Here is a 25,324-nt window from a genome sequence, read left to right as displayed (position 1 = left end):
ATAAATATCTGGTACCTATATGACCTCGATTTTGAGCTCTGCACCTAAATGTACAACTGCTTTCCTAGATACCTCCACTTGTGTCTTCTACTGACCCCTCAAGATCAATGTAAGCAAAACAAGGTCCCTCCTGTGAACAGGACCAACTGATACTAAGAATAAAGGCAAAAGAAATGTAGAAAAAACTAAATCTCCTTACAATTTGCAGTCTATTGACAAGTCCTTGGGACAGGCAGAGTAATCTTCCTCCAGGAACTCAACTGCCTACATGTTAATATTTCACTAGAGACAGAGGCAACCTTAGCTTGACATTAGCTGACCTCCAGGATCCTGTAAGTCTTCTTTAACATATGAAAATCCCCTTGGAAACTTCCTTTATCTCTAACCACCCAAGATACAGGTTAGCAATCATCCTCCAAGCCCACTGATTACCTCTGAAGGGTCTCATGACTTAAGAGTTTACTAGACAGTAGTAAATGACCTTACTTAATAGCAGCTAGCCCCTCAAGATGCTGGAAGCTTTGCTTCCGAATTCCTTAGAGACTTACACTATCCCTAACTCCTAGTAACTAAAAAGTATATAATCAGTCACTCCTCACAATCCCAGTGCAGCTCTTTCTACCCATGGGTCCTGTCCCCATGCTTTAATAAAAAAACCTTTTTTGTACCAAAGACGTCTCAAGAATTCTTTACTGACCGTTCACTCCTGACCCCCATAACATCACATCACCAGCTACATGATTTATCAGGGGCAGTGTGAAATGAAAATGCAGGGTGCCTTGTTAAAAAATTGTTAAGAATTTCAAGACAGTGGGACTACCGGGTGGCTCAATCGGTTGATTGTCCAACTCTTGATTTCAGCTCAGGTCATGATCCCAGGGTCGTGGGATCAAGCTCAGTGTCAGGCTCTGTGCTGAGCATGGAGCCTGCTTAAGAATTTCTCTCTCTTTCTCCCTCTGCCCTTCTCCCCCACTAGCATGCTCTCTCTCAAAAAGAGAGAGAGAGAATTTCAAGATAGCAATGGAGAGAGTACTGGATCAAGCACAGGGCCAGGAACAACTGCCCAGGTCACATGTCTCATACAGGTCTCACTCCCATCTTCCTTTTAGGAACCAGCCACTACTGACCTCTCGTGTCCATCATCTCCTTTTGTCCAGTCACACCCTCCAGGCTCCAGTCATAATGGACTTCTGCAATCTGTCATTCTTCAAATCACCCAAACTTTTGCCTCTGGCCTGGGCAGTCTCTTTCTCCTTCATCCTTGCTCCACTCCTATTGTCCTCAGATTCTTTGTGAAACACTCCTCAGTCTTCTGCTGTTAACATCACATGCCCCTGGTTTTCCTCACACTTCTCTCTGGCAAGTTTCTTCAAAGTCTTTGCCAGCTCACTTTGCCCTACCTGGTTTTTATTTCATTTTTCATTGTTTGTGAAATTGCTGGATCTTTATTTTAGCTTTAGTTTAAGGTCGATAATAGACTTCACATAGTTCAAAACAAGCATCAGCCAGTGTTTAACGTCTGTCTCTACCTCTAAAGGATGAAATCTGTGACCATGACTTTGGGCTAGGTCAGATTCACAAACGCATCAAAGTTAAACTTTCAAGGCAATATCTAAATGGGAGTTTGGAGGCCTTAAAATTTTTATCTACTTCCCAAGACCACACTGATGTGGAGAAAAAAGGCAAAAGGAAAAAAAATTAAATTTCCTTATAATTTATAGCCCATTGACAAGTACATGGGACAGGCAGAGTGACCTTCCTCCAGGAACTCGACTGCCTTAATGTTTTGCTAGAGGCCAAAGGCAAACTTAGCTTGACATTAGTCCAACCTCCAGGATCCTATAAGTCTTTTTTAACATATAAAAATCCCTATGGAAACTTCCTTTATCTCTACCACTCCTCCCAAGATATATGTTAGCAATCATCCTCCAAGCATATGGCCCACTGATATATATCTGAAGTGTCTCATGACTAAGGGTTTACTAGACAGTAGTAAATGACCTTACTTAACAACAGCTAGCCCCTCAAGGTCCTGGAAACCTTGCTTCCAAACTCCTTAGGGACGTACACTATCCCTAACTGCCTCCCAACTTGAAAGTATGTAATCAGTCACTCCTCACAAACCCAGTGCAGCCCTTTCTGCCCATGAGTCCTGTCCACATGCTTTAATAAAACCACCTTTTTGCACTGAAAATATCTCAAGAATTCTTTCTTGACCATTTGCTCCCAGACCCCAACATTTCACATCTTTCAGGGCCCAACGTGGGGCCTGAGTCTTCTCATCTGGACTCTGAGGCTAGGTGCAAGATTCATGAGTATCTCCTCTTCTATTCCTTTACTTTCATTCCAGGAGCTTTTCAAGGAGTATAGTCTTATCGGAACACTTTCATGTCAATTGTTCAGGCTGCAATGCTCTAGCCCCTGGCTGCTTTATGGGGAGGAATTAAAAGCCTGCCTTTTGACTCAAAGTTAGTACCATGGCCAGAATGATAAGACCCAGAAACTTGTTCCCCTCTCTTCATTCATGTCCTTGTACAAAGGTGTCTGTCTTGGGCACAGGACAGCCACCTAAGTCACAAGGACAGCTGCAAATCTTGACTCCCATGTGAGGTTTCCTCCTAATTGGTCTAATGTGATCCCCTCCACATCTCTGGTTTAGCCACTTCTGGCCACAAGACCTCCACTCGGAGCCAGCCCAAACTAGTACCCAACTGAATTAAAACCCAACCAGGAACCATTTCTTAGGGAACGTGGCTTTAAGGATTACATGTGTTAGAAAGTTTTTCAGACCATAATGGATTTCTACCTTTACTGTTTCCCATCAATGCTCCCTATTAACTACTTAAATTACAAAATTGGGTAATTTCCCCTCTTAAAACTTTTCTAGTGTTTTCTATGGGTTAAAAAGGGTAGGTTCTTTAAGGCATGGCATGGCATGGCATGGTGCAGTGTGTCACAGTATCTCGGCCCATACACCAGCACCCATTTGTAGTCTAGAATGCAATAGGGAAGCAGGGGACTGCTGGCATCCCTCCTACAGGTCAGGGCACTGATCATAGTGATTTCATTTGAGGGACACCTCAGGTCACTTTGACACCAGGAACTTCTGACATATCCTGCATGGGATGCCACCTGGGAGTTGGAGGTGATTTTTTGGGTAATGGACCTTCTCTACTTTTCTAGGATCTTCTTCAGTTCCCAAGGACTCTTCCTTTTAATGCACTGGAAACAATTCAGATTGCAAAATTTAAGAAAAGCCTGATCTTCTTCTGTAACATTGGATGGCTTTAATACTCCTTAGGACACGAGGAAAAATGGTTCATTAAAGGAACATTAAGCTTCAATAAATCAGTTAGATTTCTTCTGCAGGAAATAGAGTAAATGGATGGAATGTACTCTATGTCCAGCCCTGCATGGCCCCAAATCAGAACCCTGATCTAAGGGCATTTTGCAGAATGTGTTTGGCCACTAACCAGGCTGGTAAACTCCCTCCTGACAATGGATAATAACTATCCAAATAGGTTTCCTCCTAAACCCAGATTGCTGACCCTCTCTCACTGTTCCTCCTAGTAGATGTGGGGGCTTCTTCTTCATTCATTTCCTGGGTTAATGGCTATGATCATTGGAGCCAACTGTGGTTAGTCTACCTTGGGATGGGGACTTTAAAGAATATTCCCAAGCAGCTGCTGAAACTCCTTGTAACAGGGAAGTTTTCTGTTTTCTCTGGCCTGACATAGACTGCCTACTTTTACTTGTTGGAAGAAAAAACATGGCATCTGCTCATCTGTCTGAGATGATAAGCTTTAGAACCAGGAGTCCTCTTTCTGGCCCTCAGGCAGCCCCTCACTTCTTCTGCCTCCCTTTCCCCCTCTTCCTGTTTCTGTACCACGTTGGGTGTAGTCTGCATCACTGGCTCCTGTACCATTCTGCATGCCTCTGGCACCATGGGCTCCTCCTCCTACCCTCACTGTCAAGGAGTGAAGAGCACCCCCTTGAAGTGGGTGAACTCCACCCACTTCAGATTTCCCCACTGGTGCCCCAGGTAAAATTGACATTGGGGAACAAATTGACTGACTTTTAAGGAGACCCAGGTGGAACATATTTGGTATTTAAACTAATTTAAGTTTATTGGTTTAATTAAGATAGACATGTCTTTGGAGTTATCAGCATTAAATTTGAAACTTTTACTCTACCCTGGTTTACTGAAGGTCAAATTAGCTCATGTTACCTGTTGCAATTTGTCAGCAAAACAGTGACTTAAAATGGTTAATTTTGTCTGTCTCAATGTTTTCATGGGTAATTAAGATAGTCTTTGGCAACCTGAAACTTTAAAGTTTTGCTTGGATGATAAATTGGATTGAATTCATTGGACATCTAGACCTTTTCCAAATAGGAGGGAGTGCTAAAGCACTGATTCCTGCATGTAGGTTTGTGCTTTTGGCTTCTTATTGCAAAGAAACTAAGGATATTTGGGTCTGTTGGAAAACATGCTTTGTGCTTAAATGTATTCATAAATTTGCTATCTAAAGAATTCTGGCACAACAGACAGTTCACAATTGATTAGTACTTAGTTTTCACTGGAGACTAAGATTTCTGAGAGTTAAAATTCTGCTAAATGTAATTAAGACTGATAGATATAAGGGAAGCAACTCTGTATGTAGGGAAAGTAGGAGATGTATGAGAAAGATATAAGGAACAGGAATACATTTTTGTTGAAGGAAAAAGAAAGTAATTTTGTCCTAAAATGAGACTGGCTGTTTGGAGAGAAATGGATTGGGGCAAAATCTGAATACAAAAGCAACTTGTAGAAGGTTTGTGAAGGCAAACCTTTGGAAAGGAATTTTATGTGTGGTCAGGATGGACTAGATTGAAATGAATGGATTTAAAAAACAATTTTTTAAATCTTTATTTACCTTTGAGAGAGAGAGAGAGAGCGCGCAAGAGGGGGAGGAACAGAGAGAGAGGGAGACACAGAATCCAAAGCAGGCTCCAGGCTGTCATCACAGAGCCCAACACGGGGCTTGAACCCACAACCCGGGAGATCATGACCTGAGCCAAAGTTGGACATCCAACGGACTGAGCCACCCAGGCTCCCATGAAATGAATGGATTTTAAAAGTACACTTGTATAAGACTGAAAATCTGCTTTCTCCTGTTAAAAAGACAAGGTTTTCTTGGATTGCTGATCTGCTCTTGGCAAGAAAATGTAAACAAAGTTGTTTTTTCTTTGGCTTCCCAGAAAAACCAGTTTCTATGTTTTGTTTTTATCAGGTCTTTGATGATTCCTAATCCTACTTAGGCTTGTGCTTTAAAACTTTCTGAGGTTTTTAAACAAATTTCCCCAAGATTTAAATCTTAAGCTCAGTCTCTGACTAATTAGGCTTGTTTATTTGGTATGTTATGTTCTGGTATAAGGTCAGCACTTGATATTCTGATTATTGAAGTGTTATGTGTCACAGACATAACTGAATTTCCTTGTCAATTGCATTATAGTCCTTTTGTCATTTGTGAAACGTGTTTAATCTCCAAGGAGATTCATAAAAAGGTCTTTTGACAAATACAGGTATTAGGTATCTTTACAATCCTAAAACTGAAGTGGGGAATAATTTCCAGAACTAACTAAAAAGCTGCATTCAAACTGAACAAGAATTAGTAACATGGGACTAAATGAATTGAGGAAGAGGATTACAGTTGTTGTGACTCTTGTTTGAAACACTGCTGGTTCTCTAATGTTGGCTCCTCCTGATTAAGGAAACTTTCTCTTAAGATAACTATGACTTACAAAAATGTAATGAAAGTATTCATTTGTGAACAAATGGAAGCATTTTTTCTCCCTACCTGAACGCTCTGAAATTCAAAAAGTCTCAGTATTTTTCCCCCATGGCAATTATAATCCTTTGCATAAGTTCAGTAAGAAGCTGTTCTCCTTGTAACAAGACACCACTGGAAACACTGTTTTGTTGTTGTTGTTGTTGTTCTTCTTCTTCTTGTTCTTGTTGTTGTTGTTGTTTTTATACCAAGGCTTTGACTGAAATGTCATATTTGAGAGAGACATGCATAGACTCAGATATGACCAGATGGCTTTAAGGAATTAAGGTTGGCTTTATGGAGTCAATAAAGCCCTTAGAAATGTTGGCCTGATACCTTGCTTATAGAGTTCCCAGCAGACTTACCAGGTAAGTAAAGAATGTCACTTCCTGGCAGGTACAGAAACCTCAGGATATTGTGGGGATCTTGAGAAGAGGAATTTGCCCAAATCTACAGCTCTTTCAAGTATGTCTGATGGCAAGTGTTTGGCGTGGCTATTGGCCTAGGGGGGGCTACTAAAAGTTTAATCTAGATTCCTTATTAAAGCTCCAGCCAGGGGCGCCTGGGTGGCTCAGTTGGTTAAGTGTCTGACTTCAGCTCAGGTCATGATCTCATAGTTCATGAGTTTGAGCCCCATGTTGGGCTCGCTGCCGTCAGCACAGAGCCTTCTTTGGATCCTCTGTCCCTCTCTCTCTCTGCCCCTTCCCTGCTCATGCACGCACTGTCACTCTCTCTCAAAAATAAATATACTGTAAAAAATAGAAAATAAGAAAAGTTGATTAATAAAAAAAGGAAAAAAAAGAAAAAGAAAAAAAGTTCCAGCCAAACGGATTTTGAAAGATCTGTACGATCAATCACTATTCTTGCCGAACTTATGTAAACAATTAGGCCAAGTTGGTTAAAATTGCTCTTGTTTTACAAACAAATTAGTCTTGATTTGGCTATCTCTGGAAATAAAGGTGAATTTAAAGAAAAATTATGTTTCAGGAACACACCTTTGCAGATGTTAAATTCTAGTTTTGATTGTCTTTGAATATTTGTTAGTTGTCTAAGGTAGACAACTTGAGGTAAACTTCCAAAAAATTGCCACAATAGCTCATGTATAGACAATCTTCATGTTTGTTATTCTGTGGGGATAATAACAGGACCCCATGGGCATATGATTATTTGAATAGCCAGAAAATGGGAGGGATTCCTCAACAATTGTATAACTCAACTATCATCTTGACCAATTCTGTGTGGCTGGGATGAAAAAATCACTTCTTAAAAGCTGTTGTAGACTCTGGGTCTAAAATTCTCTCTTGTCTAGCAAGAGAGCAGAACACAGGATTAAAAGTGAGAGATGGCTAATGTCCTGGAAAAGACAAGAGCCCCAAATAAGGGTCCTTGCCCTCTATTTATTAAGATCAGAAGGCTTACAAACGTGATGGATGTGCACAAAGAGACAAAGAAACTAAGAACATTAACTTGGGGATGTGAGGGAAAGGGGGGTTTTGAAGATATATGGTGTTTGGGGGTTGGGTCAATATAAAACAAAATCCTGGCACCAGGCAGATGGGCAGATTGTTGTTAACAGCAGACAGGAGGCACCCTGTCTGTTTATCTTAGTTAGCCTAGGGGATAAGGCAGATAGGGGTAATAACCTGAGGGTTAACAAGACAACTTTTCTTTTGTTAATTATTTCCACTCTGGGCTGCTTCACCTGCAGTGCAGAGGTCTGTAACTCAATTTACCAGTTTACCTAACTTCGTCCTTTCCTCCTGTGAAAGCAGCTTTTTGCTATAGTACTAAATTGGGGGATGCTTCCACCCTGAACACCTAATCTTGTTTACCTCATATACCTTTGTGTTGGGTGCCTTTGTGCCCCTCCCTCTCTATTCTGGGGGCTCTGTACCTCCTCTATTTGGGGGTGCCTTTGCACCTCCCTATTCCAGGTTGCCAATCTTATTTACCCAAACTCGGGTGTAAGCATCCTATGGCTTTGTATTTCTTTATGCCTTGTTAACCTACTGGTGAAGCCCAGGGGATTCCTACGTTTATTCCCCACAAAAAGCCAGAGTGCACCTCACTCCATGGGGTTAACTATGGACTTGTGGAGATAATGGATGGCCCCACTTTCCTTGTGACTGTATTAGATATTGCACTTGGGGATGCCCATATCCCCAGACAAGTTTTCTCCTACTTGCCAGTGATTCCTCATAATTAGGATATTGTTAAAGTTAGACATCAAACAAAGAGGGTTTCTTGATGGTTTTATCCCTTAGCCATATTTGTCCCAGGAGTTGCCTCTAATGATATAAAATTGCAAGTAGAGGCTTCAGCCAAGCATACAACAGCCGCCTTTAACCAGACCCAACTCGTTGTCAACCACAAATTCAAAAGGTGGCCCTCTAAAACCGAATGACCCTTGATATCCTGACTGCATCCCAAGGAGGCCCAGAATTAGATGGCTGGCTCCTAATGAGACCCAATGTCTATGCAGCTCTAACCTGTGGTCATGGTTGCCCAGAAAAGGGGCAGAGAGAGGAAGAGAGAATTTCCTTTCAGTGCAGAGCCTGATGTGGGGCTCAGAGTCACAGTGAGATTGTGACCTGAGCTGAAATCAAGAGCCAGATGTTCAACCAGCTAAGCCACCCAGATGCCCTTCAAATGGGCACTTATAAATGATCCCTCTCTTTCCTTTAATGATTGGTTAAACTCCTAGACTGGAGATGATTTTTGTCAACTATCAAAGGACTCTTATTTGGGCTTCTTCTTCTTTTTGTTATTCTAATCATGTTTTGCTGTTTTCTCCCATACCGCCCACCTGGTGACCAGACTCCTTCACTGCCATATCGTCAAGTTGGCAGATGATCCCTTCCACTCAGGGAGATCCATATATGCAGTCTCCCTTAGATTCAGCTGTCTCTACTTTTCGTAACTCCTATATATATGTCTCCAAGTGACCATAGGTAGGGACATCTCTACACCCCTATTCAGCAAGAAGTTACAGAAGATAAGACCTTCCAACCTCAGCAACCTTAAAGATTTTAGGGTCAAGATTATTCGGAGGGGCGGGGCAATGATTTGGAGAACAAAGGCAAAAGAAAAAAAATTAAACTTCCTTATGACTTACAGCCTACTGACAAGTACTTGAGACAGGCAGAGTGACCATTCTCCAGGAACTCAACTGCCTCGATGTTAATACTTTGCTAGAGGCAAAAGGCAACCTTATCTTAACATTAGCCCAAAATCTCCAGGATCCTGTAAGTCTTCTTTAATATGTAAAAATCTCTATGGAAACTGCCTTTTTCTCTACCCTCTCCCCCAAGATATATGTTAGCAATCATCCTCCAAGCATATGGCCCACTGATACACATCTGAAGGGTCTCATGACTAAGGTTTTACTAGACAGTAGTAAATGACCTTGTCTTAACAGCAGCTAGCCCCTCAAAGTCCTAGAAACCTTGCATCCAAATTCCTTAGAGACTTACACTATCCCTGCTTCCAACTTGAAAGTATATAATCAGTCACTCCTCACAAACCCAGTGCAGCTCTTTCTGCCCATGGGTCCTAGCCCGGTGCTTTAATAAAACCACCTATTTGCACCAGAGACATCTCAAGAATTCTTTCTTGACTGTTGGCTCCCAGATCCCAACATTTCACATCACACACCATCTGAAGGTGGTGTGAATATTTGTATAAACCTTGTAATTATCCTTTGAGGAACACATACGTAAGACATATGTACATTTAAAAAGCTCAAATGTGCTGAATGTACATTTAAAATACCACAAGTTCCATAACTCTACTTGGCCTTTTGTCATTTTTCAATCCACCGCTAAGTCTCGGTATATATGAGTGGCTTCTCAAGTCACTATACTTCTGTGAGGAAAAGTCTGCTTTTGATCTACTTTATCCCCACTAAGAGCCAAAGAACCAAAGGAAAACCCACACAGGCCAGCGGGAAACAGAGTCCAGCTTCACTCAGCGCCCCTGGCGGTGGCTTTTCCTCCACGGAGGCCAAATTCCCAAGTTCCCACGACGCCTAGCAACCGTTACCGGGACAACGCCACTGCCGCTCACGCACCTCAAAGTGTGGCCGTCCTTGGAATCCCAGAAGGTACTGCGCTGCAGCCGCAGGGCCTTCCGCCTCCCTCCATCCCAACATGCAACGGGGCTCATAAAGTCAAGCGATCGTCATCAGGATGTCTATAGAAACGCCTGAAAATCTGCGTTCGCTGAAACATTAAAACTGTTTAAAATAGGTCCACAGATGGAAAAGAACTCTAAATAGAGGTCTCAGTGAATTTTTTTTTCCAGAAAGTTCAGTAGTAAATTTCGAGGAGGAAAGTCAAATAATTCCCCAGACTCGCTCAGGCACCTCATCGGGCAGCCCGCGCAGACAGCGGCGTAGGGGCCTCGGGGCCCTAAGCGGGGCACGTTGCGGGAGGAAGTGGCGCTGTCTGCCCACGGGGCTCTAGTAGACCCTTCAACGTGGAGCCATGGGAGGCCTAGAGAAGAAGAAGGTGAGTGGGGCATGTGACCAGGCGGGGTGGCGCTGGGGGGCGGGTGGTGGGAGGTGGGAGCGACGGAGCCAGGGGACTGCGCCTTTCCCGGCCTCAGCCCTTCATGCGTACAGAAATGGCTGGGATCAGCGCAATGAGAAACAGCCACGAGATGGGGTCTGAGAATAGGCGAGGACGGCTATTCGTCCGATGAAGCTCAGGAAAGAACCTTGGAGTAGGGCTGTAAAACAAAGTTGGGGTTGCCAAGCATCCCAAATGCAGCCCCGGTCGAAAGGCAACTGTTTACTGAAACAGTAATAAACATTATGAGAAGTTTATCGTTAGGTCAAGTTTATCATTTCCAAAACTTGTTATTCTTTTTTGTTAGACTTGCCCTTGACATTGGAGAGGGAAACGTAAACAAATGGATGTGGACACCCAACAAAACGATCACAGATTGTTAAATGTGATGTGAAAGATAAGGCTGGTGGATAGAAAAAGCTACTTACTTTAGTTGGTGTTGTCTTGGAAGGTCTCTCCTATTCAACATTTAAGCCGCAATCAGAAAGTTCAGAAGGTCTCACATGGGTTCTGGGCCATGGGAGTGCTTAGCGAGCAAACCTGGCAGGGGAAACTCAGTGCCAAGACCCTTAGGTGGGAAAAGCTTTCTGTGCGCGAGGAATTAAGACATCAAGATGGCTTAGGGTATAGTAAACCAAGGGAAGGGAAGAATGGCATTTGGTGAGGTTGAGGTTAGACAGGGACCAGATGTATAAGGCCTGTGAGCCACAGTGAGGAGCTTGAATTTTATTCCAAGTGCAGTACAACTCAGCTAAAGGGAAAGTACCACGATACAGTTTTTCAAGGGTTTCTTGTTGCCGTATGGAGAGTCACCTTAGTGGTATGAAAAGATGGCGGAAAGGATGAAGGTGAGGAAGATGTAGTTGTCTTGTGTTTTCTTCAGATTGAAAGTTTCTGTTGCCTGTTTATATTTAACCCAATACACTGTTGAACAACCAGTAAGTGCTAGTGTTTAGAATCACAAAGATTTAAGATAGAAAATTTTTCCTTGCAGCACAGGTGCAGATATGTAAACAAGTCACGACAGTTGTTAAAGCTGGGTTTCACAACCATTTTGAGCCACATAATGCTTTGTTGTGGAAAGACCTGTCCTGTGCATTGTAGGATGTTTAGTATCATCCTGACTTCTTACACACTAGATGCCAGTGCCACTCAACAACCCCAAATGCCCAATTCCCTTCCCTCCATCTCACACACACCCAGGGAGTAAAATCATCCCAGTTGAGAACTATTTATCCACTTGCTATTTAAAAGGATAAGCATAATGACAGATATATATGTAATGGAAAACACTTTTAAACCCAACTTTCTGAGACAGTCTGAAGCTCATCTTTGTATCCCCAGTGGACAATGTCTGGAAAGAATAAATGAAGGTGTGTTTTATGATGGGGGGTGATCATAAACCTCTTGAGGGGCTATAGGTTTATCTCTTTAGAGCTGGACCTGGCCGTCAGGTCCCTGCTGTTTTACTGCAGAGGATGATCTTGTTTGGAAAGGACACGCTTGGTACCTTGAACTGCTACTCTTTATCAGGAATACAGAGATATGAGCATGAGGCAGCATCTTGGCACTACAGACATCCACATGATTGCATCAGACAGTATGCTCCTTAGGGGCAGGTAGAGACCAGGCCTTTTTTGTCTTCCTTGCCCTCATAGCATCTTGCTTAATATTTGGAACATAGTAGAGATCCTCTTATTTTCTGTTAAGTGAATGAATGATGGAGGGGAGAGGTTTTTTAGCTTAGGGCATGCATTTTCAACCAGATATCACCCCCAAAGGAACAAAAATTAGTTGAAGGGATCTTAGATATTTCCATGGTTTGTGGCCCTCTAAAAGACCACATTAAACAGATCTTTGGTATGTCTGTAGTATTAATATTTCGTGGGGCTGTGAGAGGGGATGATTAAGGGGGAGGTCTAAAAAACCTTCTGGTGGTAAGGGTTGGTTATAGTGAAAAAGTTGAAAAAACCAGTTTAGGGGATTAGGCACTGAGGCTCAGGACTCAGACCTACGTTTGAATCCCAGCCCTTAAAAATCTGTGTGACCTGGACACAAGCCATGGTTGTTGTGAGGATTAAATAAAATAATTGCTGATCAAAGTAGCCAATACTTAGAGCCACTACTAAGTGCTTTTGGTATAGCACCTGATCCATAGCAACCTCATGGTCCCCAGCATCATGCAGATGTGTGTGTCCTTTATGCTGAGTACTGCAAGGACAGTACAGGAGAGCTTGTTCAGGTGGGTGGACTCCCTCCCTATAGCATTTCCTGTCCCAGAAGCCTATCAGCTGGTTATGCACAGTGATAGTTGCCCCTAGCATGAGGCATGCCCAGAGATTGATGCCATCACTGCAATCATTGCTAATGGTCACTTGGGTTTTTTTCTCCCCAAGTATGAACGAGGCTCTGCCACCAACTACATCACCCGAAACAAAGCCCGGAAGAAGCTGCAGCTGAGCCTGGCCGACTTCAGGTGAGGTTGGAGAGGAGTGGCATAAGGGGGCCACGGGGGTTCCTGAGCAATGAATCATGCTCAGTAACGGTGAAAACTCAGCCACATCCCTATCTTCCCTGTGCCACCACAAACTCTGTCCAGAATTCTGACATTTCTCATTCTCTTCCTCATCTGGCTTTGCTGTAAGTGAGCTGTGCTTTGCCAGGTGTGGTCTCTAGGGAAGCTGGAGAATGGGTCATGCCACCCTTAATCATCAGAATGGGTCCACTGGTACAAGGCATTGCTACTCTCTGGCTGGGTCTTTGTCACCCGTTCCCTCCGTTCCGGCAGAAGGGACCCCTGATCCTGCAGCTAGGGGTTCTCAACTCCTCATAGAGTCAAATATCTTTCCACAGCCTGTGGGCCCTGCCACATGGCCCACTTTTAGTCACACAGCACTTTTCGCTCCTACAGCCTCTGTCCTTCCTAGGATGCCTTTCCCTCTACCTTTTATATGGCTGAAGTGTGGGTTTCTCAGCAAGGCCTTTCCTGACTCCCTTTGTGAAAAAAGGATACCTGCCATCTGGCCCCTGTTAGCATTCTGATTGTTTCCTTTCTGGTGCTTGTGACAGTCTACATTAGGTGGTTTGGGGGGAACTTGGGATTGTCAGATCCTGCACTAAGATGTGAATTCTCTAAGGGCAAGGCCCCCATTTTCATTGTTCACTGCTGTTTTGCTGGCCTGATGTGGCCAGTGCTTAGTACATTTACCTACAGAAGGAATAATTTTTATCTTCCAGGCGGCTGTGCATCCTGAAGGGCATTTATCCCCATGAACCCAAACATAAGAAGAAGGTTAACAAGGGCTCCACAGCAGCCCGAACTTTTTACCTTCTCAAAGACATCAAGTTCCTCCTCCACGAACCTATTGTCAACAAGTTCCGGGAGTACAAGGTAAGGCCTAGGCTCTAGTGTCTGGATGGGGTCCATCGCTGCTCTGTGACCCACCACCCGTGACCTTGGGCAGATTGTTTAACCTCTCTGAGCAAGCCTATGGAAGGGTGAAGTAATTCTACCTCAAAGGAATGTCTTGAGGATTAACCAAATGAGATCACATGTGTGGAAATCATTTGCACAGAACCTGGCAAATGATTAATGCTTTACCTGTTGTACCTTTCCCCTGGGTCTTTTGGAAGAATAAATTTATTGCCTTTGAAGCAAAGGTGGTACTATTTGAGGGGCTTTTTTGTGTATTCTTCTTTGCCCAAAGAAACCACTGCTTTTCGAATTCGTTCTGGAATTGCTCCCAGGAGACCAAGCTTTTTATTCCACGAATAGAAACTATTAAATGCTTAAATGCCACAGGGAAAGTAGAAACTTCATAGACCAAATGCAGGTAATTGAGAGTAGACTACTGTTACTGAAGCCTTCACTGAGCTGCAGGACCAGGCTGAGGCCCTGTGCTAGGAAGGGTGAGGCGCCGCCTGGTGGCCACAGGAGACTGGCCAGCACCTGCTGCTGGCCCTCTTGTGGAAAATGGCTGTCTTGGAGCTGCTGTTCACGACACTAGCAGAGGCAGCTTTAGAGCCTTTGAAGAGTACCAAGGGCAGGCCTGACCAAAAGTACTTATAGGGAAGAAATCAGTTGGCTTGGAGGACCTTCTGGGCCCATGCCTGGCCTCAGCTGCATTTTCCTGTGTCACCTAGCCCCATATGTGGGCCCGTGGCTTGCTTCATGCCCGTGCAGACTGGTGCTGAGAATGAAGGCCAGCCTTCCTGGCCCTGAGCTGCTTTGCTGGCAAGTCACTTGGCCTCAGTTGGAAAATAGAGCTGAAAACATGTTTTCATGTAAATGTGAGGAGTCAGCCTTCTAAGTGGTTATCTCTGGTCATCCATCATGGGTGCAGCAAGCTGGCTCTGATTATCAGTGTGGGTCAGTTTTGATGTTTTTTGGAGTTTGCTGTTTTATACATCCTGGGCTTGAGGGGGTCCGATGGCACAATCAGAAAGCTGTGGTCAGCTTCAGAAGGCCTTGAGAGTCCTCCTGCCCCATGCATCCCTCTTCGATGAAAGAGGGGTCTCCAGGAGCCTTTGGTCCCAGCATCAGTGATCTTCTCTCACCCAGGTGTTCGTCCGGAAGCTCCGGAAGGCCTATGGGAAGAGTGAGTGGAACACGGTAGAGCGTCTGAAGGACAACAAACCAAACTACAAACTTGATCACATTGTCAAGGAGCGGTGAGTTGGGGACTCAGTCCAAGCACTGGGATTAAGACGAGGACCCTGCTTATGTTGCTGGCATCCTTTTGGAGGAAGCCGACCAAAAAAAAAAAAACAAAAAACTAAACAAACAAATTGCTATAATGATTGCAAGTCACAGCAAGAGCCATGTGGGAGGCTAACAGTGTAAAGGGATCTGGGGGACATATGTTAGTTACAGGTTTGTCAGATAAGTCTTTGGGGGCAGACGTTTCAGCCAGCCAAAGGAAGCCTGGTCAAAGCAGAGGAAACAGCAGGTGTATAGGCCCTGTGGTGATTGAGAGCCAGAGTTCTGGGAGTGCACACCAGGCACATGGTCACACCTGGCAGACATGGCTGGCTGCCTCTGATCTTAAGTGTTTTTTGCCCAGCCTACTCAGCAGTCCCACTCATCCATTGGCAAAGTCAGTGGTTCTTAACCAAGCAGTTTTGGCCCCTAGGAGACATTTGGCAATGTCTGGAGGCACTTGTGGTTCTTGTGACTTGGGCTTGGGGGGCAGGGGAGGAGTCTTACTGGTGTTTAATGGGTAAAGATCAGGGATGCTGCTAAACAGTCCCCACCACACAGAACAACCTGGCCCAAATTGTCAGTGGTAAGGTTCTGAAATTCTGGGCTAGTGAATGTCTGCTTTCTCTTGGGGGCTGATGGCCTGGGAACACTTAGTTCCAGGCCGGATGGACTTGGCTCATTGAGTCAGGCCAGCCATGGGCTAGCATGGGAAGAGCCCTGGCTTAGGAGCCCAACATGTGTCCTCACCATAGCTCTGCAGCCTTGGTGGCCTGAGAACAGTTCCTGCTCTGAGCAAGTTCTCTCAGAGAGAGACGATAGCTCCTGTCCTGCCTGTGACACACAGCTGTTGTGTGGAGCAAATGTAAAATTACACACAAAAAAAATCAAGTGTCTGGATTCATGCCCACACCAGGTGGCTGTGTGGTTGTGGTGTTCCAAGTGTGTGTCACCCCCATTTCCTTAGCCATCCGTTTAAAAAAAAAAGGCGGCTCAGGTGCTATTTCTACAAAGGCCCTGGATTGGTGGGTTTGTCAATGAGGTGTAGAGAGGAAAACTTTGAGGCACCAGAGGGGGCCAGTTGAGGTTCCCACCTCCACACAAGAAAACCAGATGCCTCTCTTCCTGTTGTCTTTGGAGAGGCCCCTGCAGCCTTTCTTCCATCTTGGTATGGTTCGAAGACTGGCAGGTTCCTCCTGAGGCATTGCAAGGAGTGTTGCCCTGGAAGGACTATGGCCACCTCTGGTCTCGTGGCTTTCAGAGTTCCTTTTTGAAGCAGCAGAACCCTTTCTTCAAAAGAAAACTTCCTGGAAGGCAGTTAGGGTGCCAGAGGCCCTGACAACCACTCTGGCTGGGGGAGGGAGACCTGAGGCCCTGTCTATCCACTTGTCCCCAAGTGTTGCCAGGGAGCTGCAGGAGCCCAGTTTTAAACCAATAGTCTGTTCCAACAATGTCATTTTCCAAATGATATCACTAGGGTTGTGTGAGGCAAAGTGACCCATTCTGGGTCACAGCTGGGACGAATCCAGGTGTCCTTACATGTACTCCAGTGTCCTCTCCATGACCCAGGCCCCCATCCCTCAGCAGGGCAGATGTGCAATAGTGGATCCTCCACCGCCATGGATGGCTCATTCTCGTCAGCTTCCTAATTTACCACAGGATTCCTGGAGGCACTTTCTTGCTCTGACTTTTCCTGCCCCAGGACTGAAAAAATTCCAGCATTTTTATCATCTGGTTGTAATTGGTTCTGCAAACTTAGAGGTCTGGGTGGTGAGGCACAAGACATAACCCACTCTGGTGACCTGTGGCTGGGCCAAGCTGTAAGTGCTGCTGAGTGTGGGCAGGCCCCACCCTCCCCCTTGGTCCACTAGGTCAGCATCACATTTTTCTGCTTTCTGTTTTGGACATCCAGATATATTTGCTTTGAACTGCAGTTTCCACCTTGAAAAAGAGTTAGCGAGCCACTGACTCAGTCTACCCTCTTTGGCCACAAATAGAAGTGGGTCCAGGCGGAGACTGGTGAGCAGTGGGTGTCTTCAGAACCTCCATTGGGATTTCTCTGATCCTCAGAGCTAAGTGGGCATTTCCTCATTCCATGGTTCCTCCCAAGGCTATAGGGAAGCTGGCACTGCCAGGCCCCTGGGCTTTGCCCAACTTTGTGGTCAGGAGATGAGAGTGGCAAAGCCTGATTGGGAATGGGGCCTCTGGGGTGACTAACAGGGTGGGCAAGGGATTCAGGGTCCCCCTTGAAACCCAGACTGACCAAGCCTCTGGGCACTGTCCTCTTGGTCCTGCAGGTACCCCACATTCATAGACGCTCTACGGGACCTGGACGACGCCCTCTCCATGTGCTTCCTCTTCTCCACCTTCCCACGGACTGGCAAGTGCCACGTGCAGACCATTCATCTGTGCCGCCGGCTCACTGTGGAGTTTATGCACTATGTCATTGCTGCCCGTGCCCTGCGCAAGGTAAGCCCAGGGCCTCCTGGGGAAGGGGGGACCGCCCAGCTCCCTCCTTTGCCTGCCCTTTTCACCACACTGTCTCTCCCCATAGGTCTTCCTGTCCATCAAAGGCATTTACTACCAGGCTGAAGTGCTGGGGCAGCCCATCGTGTGGATCACACCATATGCCTTCTCCCATGACGTGAGTATGCTCATGGGGAAGGCAGGGGCCTGTGCTGGGTCATTGCTCCTTCTCTGGCTCCTACACAGAGATGAGAACTTGGGCAGAGTGGGGGATTTTGTTGTCCTGCATAGTCCAGCATGTGCTGGGTTCCTGCGTGTGGCCGGGGCTAGGATGTGGGGTGAGGAGCGTACTGCACAGCATCATAGTAAGAACTGGAGTCAGCCTGTCTCCAGCATCCTCCAGCTGGGTGACCTTGGACATGTTCCTGCACCTCTCTGTGCCTCAGTTGATGTGCTTCCATTTTCTAAGCCTTGTCCTGAAGATTTAAGAAAAAATAAAATCTTTCAAAGTGCCTGGTGCCTGGCCCTTTGGGGTTGCTGAGTGAACAGTGAGCAACTGCCAAGGCTTGGATGAGCCTAACCCTACCCTCAGACCCATGGGGTCATCATCTCACTCTGCCGCTAGTGGCTGCCAGACTTTGGCCAGGCTGCTTTGCGTAACTCCTCAGCTTCCCCTGACCGCTACCCAGGGCTGGGGGGACTGGGAGAGATGGAGGAGGATGAGCACATGAGAAGGTTTTAGCACATGGTTTATTTATTTTGGTTTAAACTGGGAATTTTTGGCAGGGATCCACAGAGAGAAATCCTGGTTTTGCCTCCTCGTGGGACAGCATTAGCCTCTATTCCCCTCCACAGTCTCGGCCAGGCTGTCCCTCTGCCTGACTTGTCATCTTGTGGGCCTGCATTTGACCCAGTTTCCTGCCTGTGCCTTGAGCAGCAAATGCACCAGCCTGGCTGGACAGTGTGTTCACCCACCAAGTTATCAGGTGCTCCAGGTTGAGCTGGGGGTCTGGGCCCCTCCCCTTTTCTCTGGGTTGGCAGGGGTCCGAGGCCAGAACCCACTCTGACCACAGGGCAGTGGAGGTGTTTGGGGGTAGGCTGCAGTCTGTGGGTAAGAGGTAGCTTGGTCCTCAGCAATCCCCTCTTCCCACTCTTCAAGGCACTTGTGTGCCAAAGCCTTTGGCCCTTCCCTCTTCCTTGTTCCTTCCCTTCTGTCCTCCTTCCTTCCTGTCTTCCTGCCATGCTTCCTTCCTCTCTGGCCCTCTCTCTCCTTCCTTCTCTCTGATGTCCCACCCCCGTGCTGCTCAGACTGGTCTTTGTATGTCCTCTGGGTAGTGAATAGGGCCCTGTGGAGGCCAGCCTCCACACAGCTGACCCTGGGGGAAGGGAACAGACTGCCCATTCCTCCTTCCTCCCTGCCAGCTTACTGCTACTTCCTCTCAGCAGGAGAATGGGGGACCAGTCCTGGGTCATAGCTAAGGCCCTTGTGTCCTCTTTCCCTGAGCAGCCAGTGCTGGGCTCTTCAAAGTACGACCCAGGCAGGCAGTAGGGTGGGGGGGGGGGGGGGGTTGGAGGGACCCTGCTCAGCACTATGCAGTTCAGAATGGAGTTGTCCTCAGATGCTCTTGGAAAGATGGAGGTGTGAGTAGGGGGACAAGTGGGGTACTTCTTGGTCCCTGCATCCTCACACTCACACTGCCCAGTGGCAAGATACAGAAACAGTTCAAAGTCACAGGCATGGCCAGCATAAAAAGGGACGTTGTGATCACTACTAACTTTGACATTGCTGGGTATATCCTGCCATCCAGGTCCCGGAGGTCAGCAGAGCTGGGCTAGCCTCCCGGGTTGTTGGGGGCAGTGCTGCTCAAGAGACGAGGCTGTTTTTCTGGCTTTCAGATCCTTTCCGTATTTTGCTTTATCAACTCCTCAAGGGCAAAGATGAGTCCTTTGATGTTCCCTACTTGCTGGGTTGGCTGCTCTTGAGGGTAGCTGTGTGCCTTTGCCCCAAGCAAGCAGCTTTTCTCCCACCATTTCTCCAGAGCTTCCTGGGGCTGAGCCGGGCAGCTGTTCCACCCTATCTTGGATCCTTAAGTTGTACCTTTGTCTCTGGCTTGGGGCTGGGGCTGAGTTGCTGAATTGAGTCTCCATCCCTCCTGCCAAGGCTTGAGGATGCTGAGTTCTGTCCACCCAGGGTGACAGACTGCTTGCTGCAGGGCCGCCTCTCCCAGATGGACTGGCGATGGGGTGGGGCTCTGGGAGGCTAGCAGCCTAGGCCTGGAGAAGACATTTAATGAAGATTATGGGATGACTGATGCATAGGAATGAGCTGTGACCAGACTGGCCCTGGAAGGCCACCTCTGTGACCGAAGTCTGGTCTGAGCTGGGATTTATAGGATGATTGGGGAGCTTGGGCAGGAGCAGGGGAGCTTCATCCAGTCCTGGGAGCAGCATGACAGAACTTTCCCTTTTTTCCTTTTCATCTCCCCCTTTCTGGCTCAGGGATTTGGACTGACCTCAGGATGCCCCTAACCTTTGGGACCCCTGTCCAGAGCCTCAGCCAAAATGCTCCCGGGTAGGACATGCCACATGGCTCCTTCTCATGGAACAGAGCTCTGAAGGCAGAGCTACCATGGTAGAGCTTCAGGCAGGCTGGAGTCCCCTGCCCCATGTGGGTTGTCCGTGCTGTCTTTCCCCTGTACCTGCACCTGCACTGCCAACGGGTCTTCTGTGCCCCCCAGCACCCAACAGATGTTGACTACAGGGTCATGGCCACCTTCACCGAGTTCTACACCACCCTACTGGGCTTTGTCAACTTCCGCCTCTACCAGTCGATCAACCTGCACTACCCGCCCAAGGTAGGGTCCCAGCCTGGGTCTTTCTCAGTGTGCAGGGGCTGTGGCCCTTCTCCCCGCATGGATGTAGGGAGCTGTGGCATCTTCTCCCTCTGATCTTCCCCCTGCCTTGCAGCTGGAGGGTCAGGCCCATGCAGAGGTGAAGGCCAGTGAGGACACCTATGCCTTGGACTCTGAGAGCTCTATGGAGGTGAGAGAAGCTTCCAGAGCACTGGCCCTGCATCCCCTCAGAAGGGTGGGTCCTGGCCTGGGGGTGGGACTGTGCATGGCTAGATGAGTGGGCTCGGGGCTTGCCCTTGCAACGCAAGCCCACTGATGTCCCAGAACTGTTGCTGCTCCACCTTCTCCACCCTGACCGTGCACCCAGACAAGATCTCCCACCTGCAAGCAACAGCCCTGCTTCTTTCCTATAGAAACTGGCGGCCCTCGGTGCCAGTCTGGCCCGCATGGTAGTGCCTGTGGAGGAGGAGGCCGAGGTGGACGAGTTTCCTGCTGATGGGGTGAGGACTGCGTGCTGGGGTAGTGGCGGGCGTTGGGACTGAGGGACCTAGATGGAAGCTGAGGACCATCTCCGCCCTCTGCCCTCCAGTGCGGGTGTGGGCAGGTCTGATGGTGCCATGGCCCCTTTTGTGGCAGGAGATGACGGCACAGGAGGAGGACCGCAGGAAGGAGCTGGAGGCGCAGGAAAAGCACAAGAAGCTCTTTGAGGGCCTGAAGTTCTTCCTGAACCGTGAGGTGCCCCGCGAGGCCCTGGCTTTTGTCATCAGGTGGGAAGCTGATGGCATTGGCTCTGCCACACTCTGGGCTGCGTCCCGCCCCAGATGCCCGACAGTAATATCAGGGTGGTGTCAGCATCCACCCCTCAGGGCGCTTGTGCAGATTCACCTATGTGGGCTTGGAGAGTGCTTGGCTCGCTCTGGAGTATGCGGCAAGCACTTGTCAGAGGGCAGCTGGCACCAGTTTCTCACCAGCTTAGGGCAGGCCTCCACTGGGCTGGCACTGGATATGTTAGCCTGACGACAGGGCTGATCCTGGTGTGGGGTGGGGACAGGAGTGTCCCGGGAGGGTAAGCTTGTGGGCCAGTGGGTCCCAGGACAGCCACTTCATACTGAATACTCTTGTGGGCTCTTCCTGTGCCTGTAGGAGTTTTGGGGGGGATGTGTCCTGGGACAAGTCTCTGTGCATTGGGGCCACATATGATGTCACAGATTCCTGCATCACCCACCAGATTGTGGACCGGCCTGGGCAGCAGACACCTGTTATTGGCAGGTAAGCCCCCAAGGCTCTCATCTTCCTCCTCCTGTTTGGGTTTCTGGGTGTAGAGGTCTCAAGCGCAGATGCAGTGGGGCTTCAGGTTGCTTCCATGACCTGTCTCCACCACCAGGTATTATGTGCAGCCCCAGTGGGTGTTTGACTGTGTAAATGCCCGGCTCCTCCTCCCTGTGGCGGACTACTTCCCTGGAGTGCAGTTGCCTCCACACCTCTCACCCTTCGTATCAGAGAAGGAAGGAGATTACATCCCTCCTGAGAAGCTGAAGCTGCTGGCCCTGCAGCGGGGAGAGCACCCAGGTGAGTGGGCCAGGCGATGGGGTGGATGGGTGCCTCCAGGCTGGTTTTGGCCTCGGCCCCACCTGGTTGTTTCCCTTCTTGGCTACAAAGACAGCAAACTCCTGAGAGTGGGCAGCAGGGGCACAAAGCCCTTTAAGCCTACCTTTGGAGTAAGGCTTAGGAGAAGGCAACGTTTGTATTCTATGATCACCTGTTGATGTTGAGAGTAACTGAGCACGAGTGGTCTGGAAGTTGTCATCAGTATTTATATAGGAGGTGGCAGAGCTCAGGAGGAGGCGCCTTGAGTTTCCTCTGAAGGTGTTGGGGGCTGTGGGGAGAGGTGCCGGAAGGAGCTGTGGTTGGGGCAGCCCTGCATCGTCTCTGGAATGTCTTCGTGGCTGAGGAATGTGGTGCCTGGCCCCAGTTCTCACCCTGCAAGAAGAAGAGCAGGCTCAGAAGTCGTTGGTTATTTACAGGAAGTATGGATGAATCTGAAGAGAAGGATGAAGAGGAAGACAATGATAGTGATGGTGATGAAGGGGGAGAAAACGAAGAGGAGGAGGAAGAAGATGTGGAGGCCGGTTCAGAAAAGGAAGAAGAGGCCCGACTGACAGCCCTGGAGGAGGAGAGGATGGAGGGGAAGGTACTGGGAAGCTGACTGGGGGTGCAGTCTGGAAAGCAGCTCCACTGGCCATCTTTGGTACCAGCCCTGGGCCAGAAGGGCAAGAGCCAGGGGACTGGTGGGGGTGGGGCATCCGCAAGTGTTGACCCTGTGTCCCCAGAAGCCCAGAGTGATGGCAGGCACTGTGAAGCTGGAGGACAAGCAGCGGCTGGCCCAGGAGGAGGAGAATGAAGCCAAGCGCCTGGCCATCATGATGATGAAGAAGCGGGAGAAGTATCTTTATAACAAGATCATGTTTGGCAAGAGGCGCAAAATCCGAGAGGTGAGTCCCTGCCATCTGCCTGAGACTCCAGGTATGGCTACCAGATGTGGCTGCACATGTGAACTCTGGGGCCAGCTTGCTCTCCTCTGTGCTGATTCCATCCCTTTTGTAGCTTATACAAGTGGCCTGTTACCTGCTGATAGGATTGGATTGTTTCTCATTTTGAGGCATTCTTAGAAAATATCCTTGAGCACATCCCTTTGAAGTCTCTGCAGGGTAAATTCTTAGGCATGTCATTGCCAGGTTGAGAGGTCTATGTGTGTTTTGTAGTAGGTATTGCCAAATGTTCCCCAGGGGAAAAGACTAATGTTCCAGGTTGACACCTCCCCAGCAGCCTGGTGAAGGTTTGATTGGCACTCAGCTTTCGCAAGGAGAAGGGTAAATGGGGCAGTTGCCTCTGGCTCTAGGAACGTGGGATCCTACTAACTTGCTGTGGGCCCATAACATAATAGAGTCATAAAGGCAAAGGTAAAGGCATGTTTAATGACCTGAGGTGGTTCAAATAATTGTTTTTTTCTCCTGGTAATTTGCTTTTTTAGTTTCTGTGGAAGCTCTGCTTTTAAGGGATGGCCTTGAGTAGGAGAAGTACCCTACAATCACAGCTTGATCCCCCTTTCCTCCTCACAGGCCACCAAATTGGCAGCGAAGCGGAAAGCCCACGACGACGCTGTGAGGTCTCAGAAGAAAGCCAAGAAGGCCAGGCCCGTATGAGTGGTGGCAGCCTCTTGATGGGCGAGGCCCGCTCCTGGCAGCTGGACTTGGCACAGGCAGGCCAGAGGACCCAGGCTTGGTGGCAGACCAGAGTCTCTTCTCTTTTCATCCCCTTCCTCCCCCTGCCAGCCCTGGCTTCCTCTCAAGCTCTCTGGCTGGATCCCCAGCCTCCCTTGGATGGAGCTCCCTGCTGGTGGCTGGGCAGAGGAGAGGCCTTTGTGCCCAGCCCAACTTGATGCTCCCAGGAATCCGTGACATGGGGGGCAGGACCAGCCCCTCACCAGTTGCTCCCTGTTCTCTGGTTTTCTGCAGCGCACCCCTCCCTCCAAGGTTGGACTGGTGATTTTCCTGCTGCTGTGATGGGGTGAGGGTGAGGAAGCATTTGTTATTAAACAGCTGGAGTTTTGGAACGATTGAATTCTGTGTCCCATTAGCCTTCTTGGGGTTGGAGAAGGGACACCTAGTGACGTGGAGTCTACCCTTTGTTCACATTCCAGCCCAGGTACTTTTCCCCTATAAACATTGCTTCCTTGTGTGTAAATTAGGGGTAGAAATTCTGGAGCCTCTCTGGGGAGCCAGGAGTGCTGTAGGTGAGGAAGGTTCAGTGATAATGTTATGCAGACTTAGTATCAAGGTCTAGAAAGTAAGGTACTCTATAAATACCAACTGTGATTGTCATAGCTTTCTGCTGGAGTAAGACCAGAGGTGAAAGCCAGTGCCTAAAGGATTTGTGAGGCTTGAGTTGAGGGGTACCTAGCTTTACCTTGTTGGCTTATGGTCAGAACTACCCAGTAACCCCCAGTGTGGGCATTGCCACCAGTCTGACTTGTGACCCTTGCTGGGACAGCCTTACAGCTTCCCACCTGACCCTGACAGTGCCCTTGCTGAGGCCTGGAGAAACATGCCTTTGCCTAGACTGCTAGGACCCCACAGCAGAGCCAGGGCCAGAAACCAGGGCTCAGGACAGTGCTCAAGGCTATCAGGAGCTGGGGCCAGGGTGGTGGAGTGTGGCTTTGGACTGGGGTTCCATGTCCCCCCAATCGGCACCTGAGGGCCTTGGCCTGTGCCCAGGCTCTCTCAAAGTGTTTTGGGCAGTGGCTGCAGGCTTACCGTGTGCAGGGGGGAAGACCAGAGTTTGGCAGGCTCTGGCAGAGGGACCAGAGAACCCAGGGCCCCCCTCTTGGCTGGGTCTTGCTGTGGGTGGGGAGGGTTATGTTCTACTCTGGCATGCTCATGGGGATAGGGTGGTATATGTCCGTGCAGAGGCAGGGATGGGGTCAGGGCCTCTGGAGCCAAAGCCTGCTGCCCTAGGGAATGCCTTGGGCCTGCCTCGGTGCATGTGCATCCCAGGACCATGGCAAGAGTGCCAGGGCAAGGCTGGAAAGCAAGCCCATCAGATATGGAAAAATCCCTGGCAGCCATGATGATGTGGAATTTTCCCCATTCCAGAGTCGCCCATAATGGTGGGGGCAGTGGGGCTCTGACGTGGCCCATGCCCCACTGAGTGGCCAGCTGGTTTTGCACTGCCCACAGCTGGAGCTGTGCATTCCCAACTCAGGCGGGCATTACTTCCTATCCTTGGTCCTCTAGGGTGAGGAGGGAAGCCAGGAACTGAAAAAAGGTGGATGGGGATGGGGCACCTGCAGCCTGTGCTATGCTCAACCCTTATGGGCACCCCGGAGAGGTGTGGCAGCTGAGACCTCCTAGTGGCATGACTGGTTGCAGATAG

The 25,324-nt window shown here is 48.3% G+C and overlaps 2 protein-coding genes across 3 annotated transcripts in view; one reads left to right on the top strand and one right to left on the bottom strand.

Moving 5' to 3' along the window:
• Window positions 1–9,951, bottom strand: part of TCN2 (transcobalamin 2) — a 41,206-nt gene extending 31,255 nt beyond the window's left edge. For both annotated transcript variants that reach the window (XM_030336267.1, XM_030336265.1), the window contains exon 1: window positions 9,877–9,951. The gene's annotated coding sequence lies outside the window, so the exon portion shown is untranslated. The remainder of the gene's footprint in view (window positions 1–9,876) is intronic.
• Window positions 9,952–10,207: 256 nt separating this feature from the next.
• PES1 (pescadillo ribosomal biogenesis factor 1) lies at window positions 10,208–24,013 on the top strand. Its single transcript, XM_030336435.1, has 15 exons — window positions 10,208–10,315; window positions 12,772–12,851; window positions 13,613–13,766; window positions 14,937–15,046; window positions 17,372–17,543; window positions 17,629–17,718; window positions 20,279–20,395; window positions 20,508–20,582; window positions 20,806–20,892; window positions 21,029–21,159; window positions 21,536–21,661; window positions 21,777–21,961; window positions 22,417–22,583; window positions 22,723–22,884; window positions 23,512–24,013. Exons 1-15 carry the CDS (start codon window positions 10,292–10,294, stop codon window positions 23,593–23,595), a joined length of 1,764 nt encoding a protein of 587 aa, XP_030192295.1. The 5' UTR covers window positions 10,208–10,291; the 3' UTR covers window positions 23,596–24,013.
• The last annotated feature ends 1,311 nt before the right edge of the window (window positions 24,014–25,324 follow it).

This window comes from Lynx canadensis, chromosome D3, assembly GCF_007474595.2.
Source record: "Lynx canadensis isolate LIC74 chromosome D3, mLynCan4.pri.v2, whole genome shotgun sequence".
Taxonomy (NCBI): domain Eukaryota; kingdom Metazoa; phylum Chordata; class Mammalia; order Carnivora; family Felidae; genus Lynx; species Lynx canadensis.
This window is presented reverse-complemented; position numbering and strand designations above follow the sequence as displayed.

Coding starts and splice junctions, on each gene's coding strand:
- PES1 (XM_030336435.1), top strand. CDS start 10,292: ATGGGAGGCCTAGAGAAGAAGAAG. Junction 21,962..22,416: donor GCAGCGGGGAGAGCACCCAG/GTGAGTGGGCCA, acceptor GGTTATTTACAG/GAAGTATGGATGAATCTGAA. Junction 22,584..22,722: donor AGGAGAGGATGGAGGGGAAG/GTACTGGGAAGC, acceptor CTGTGTCCCCAG/AAGCCCAGAGTGATGGCAGG.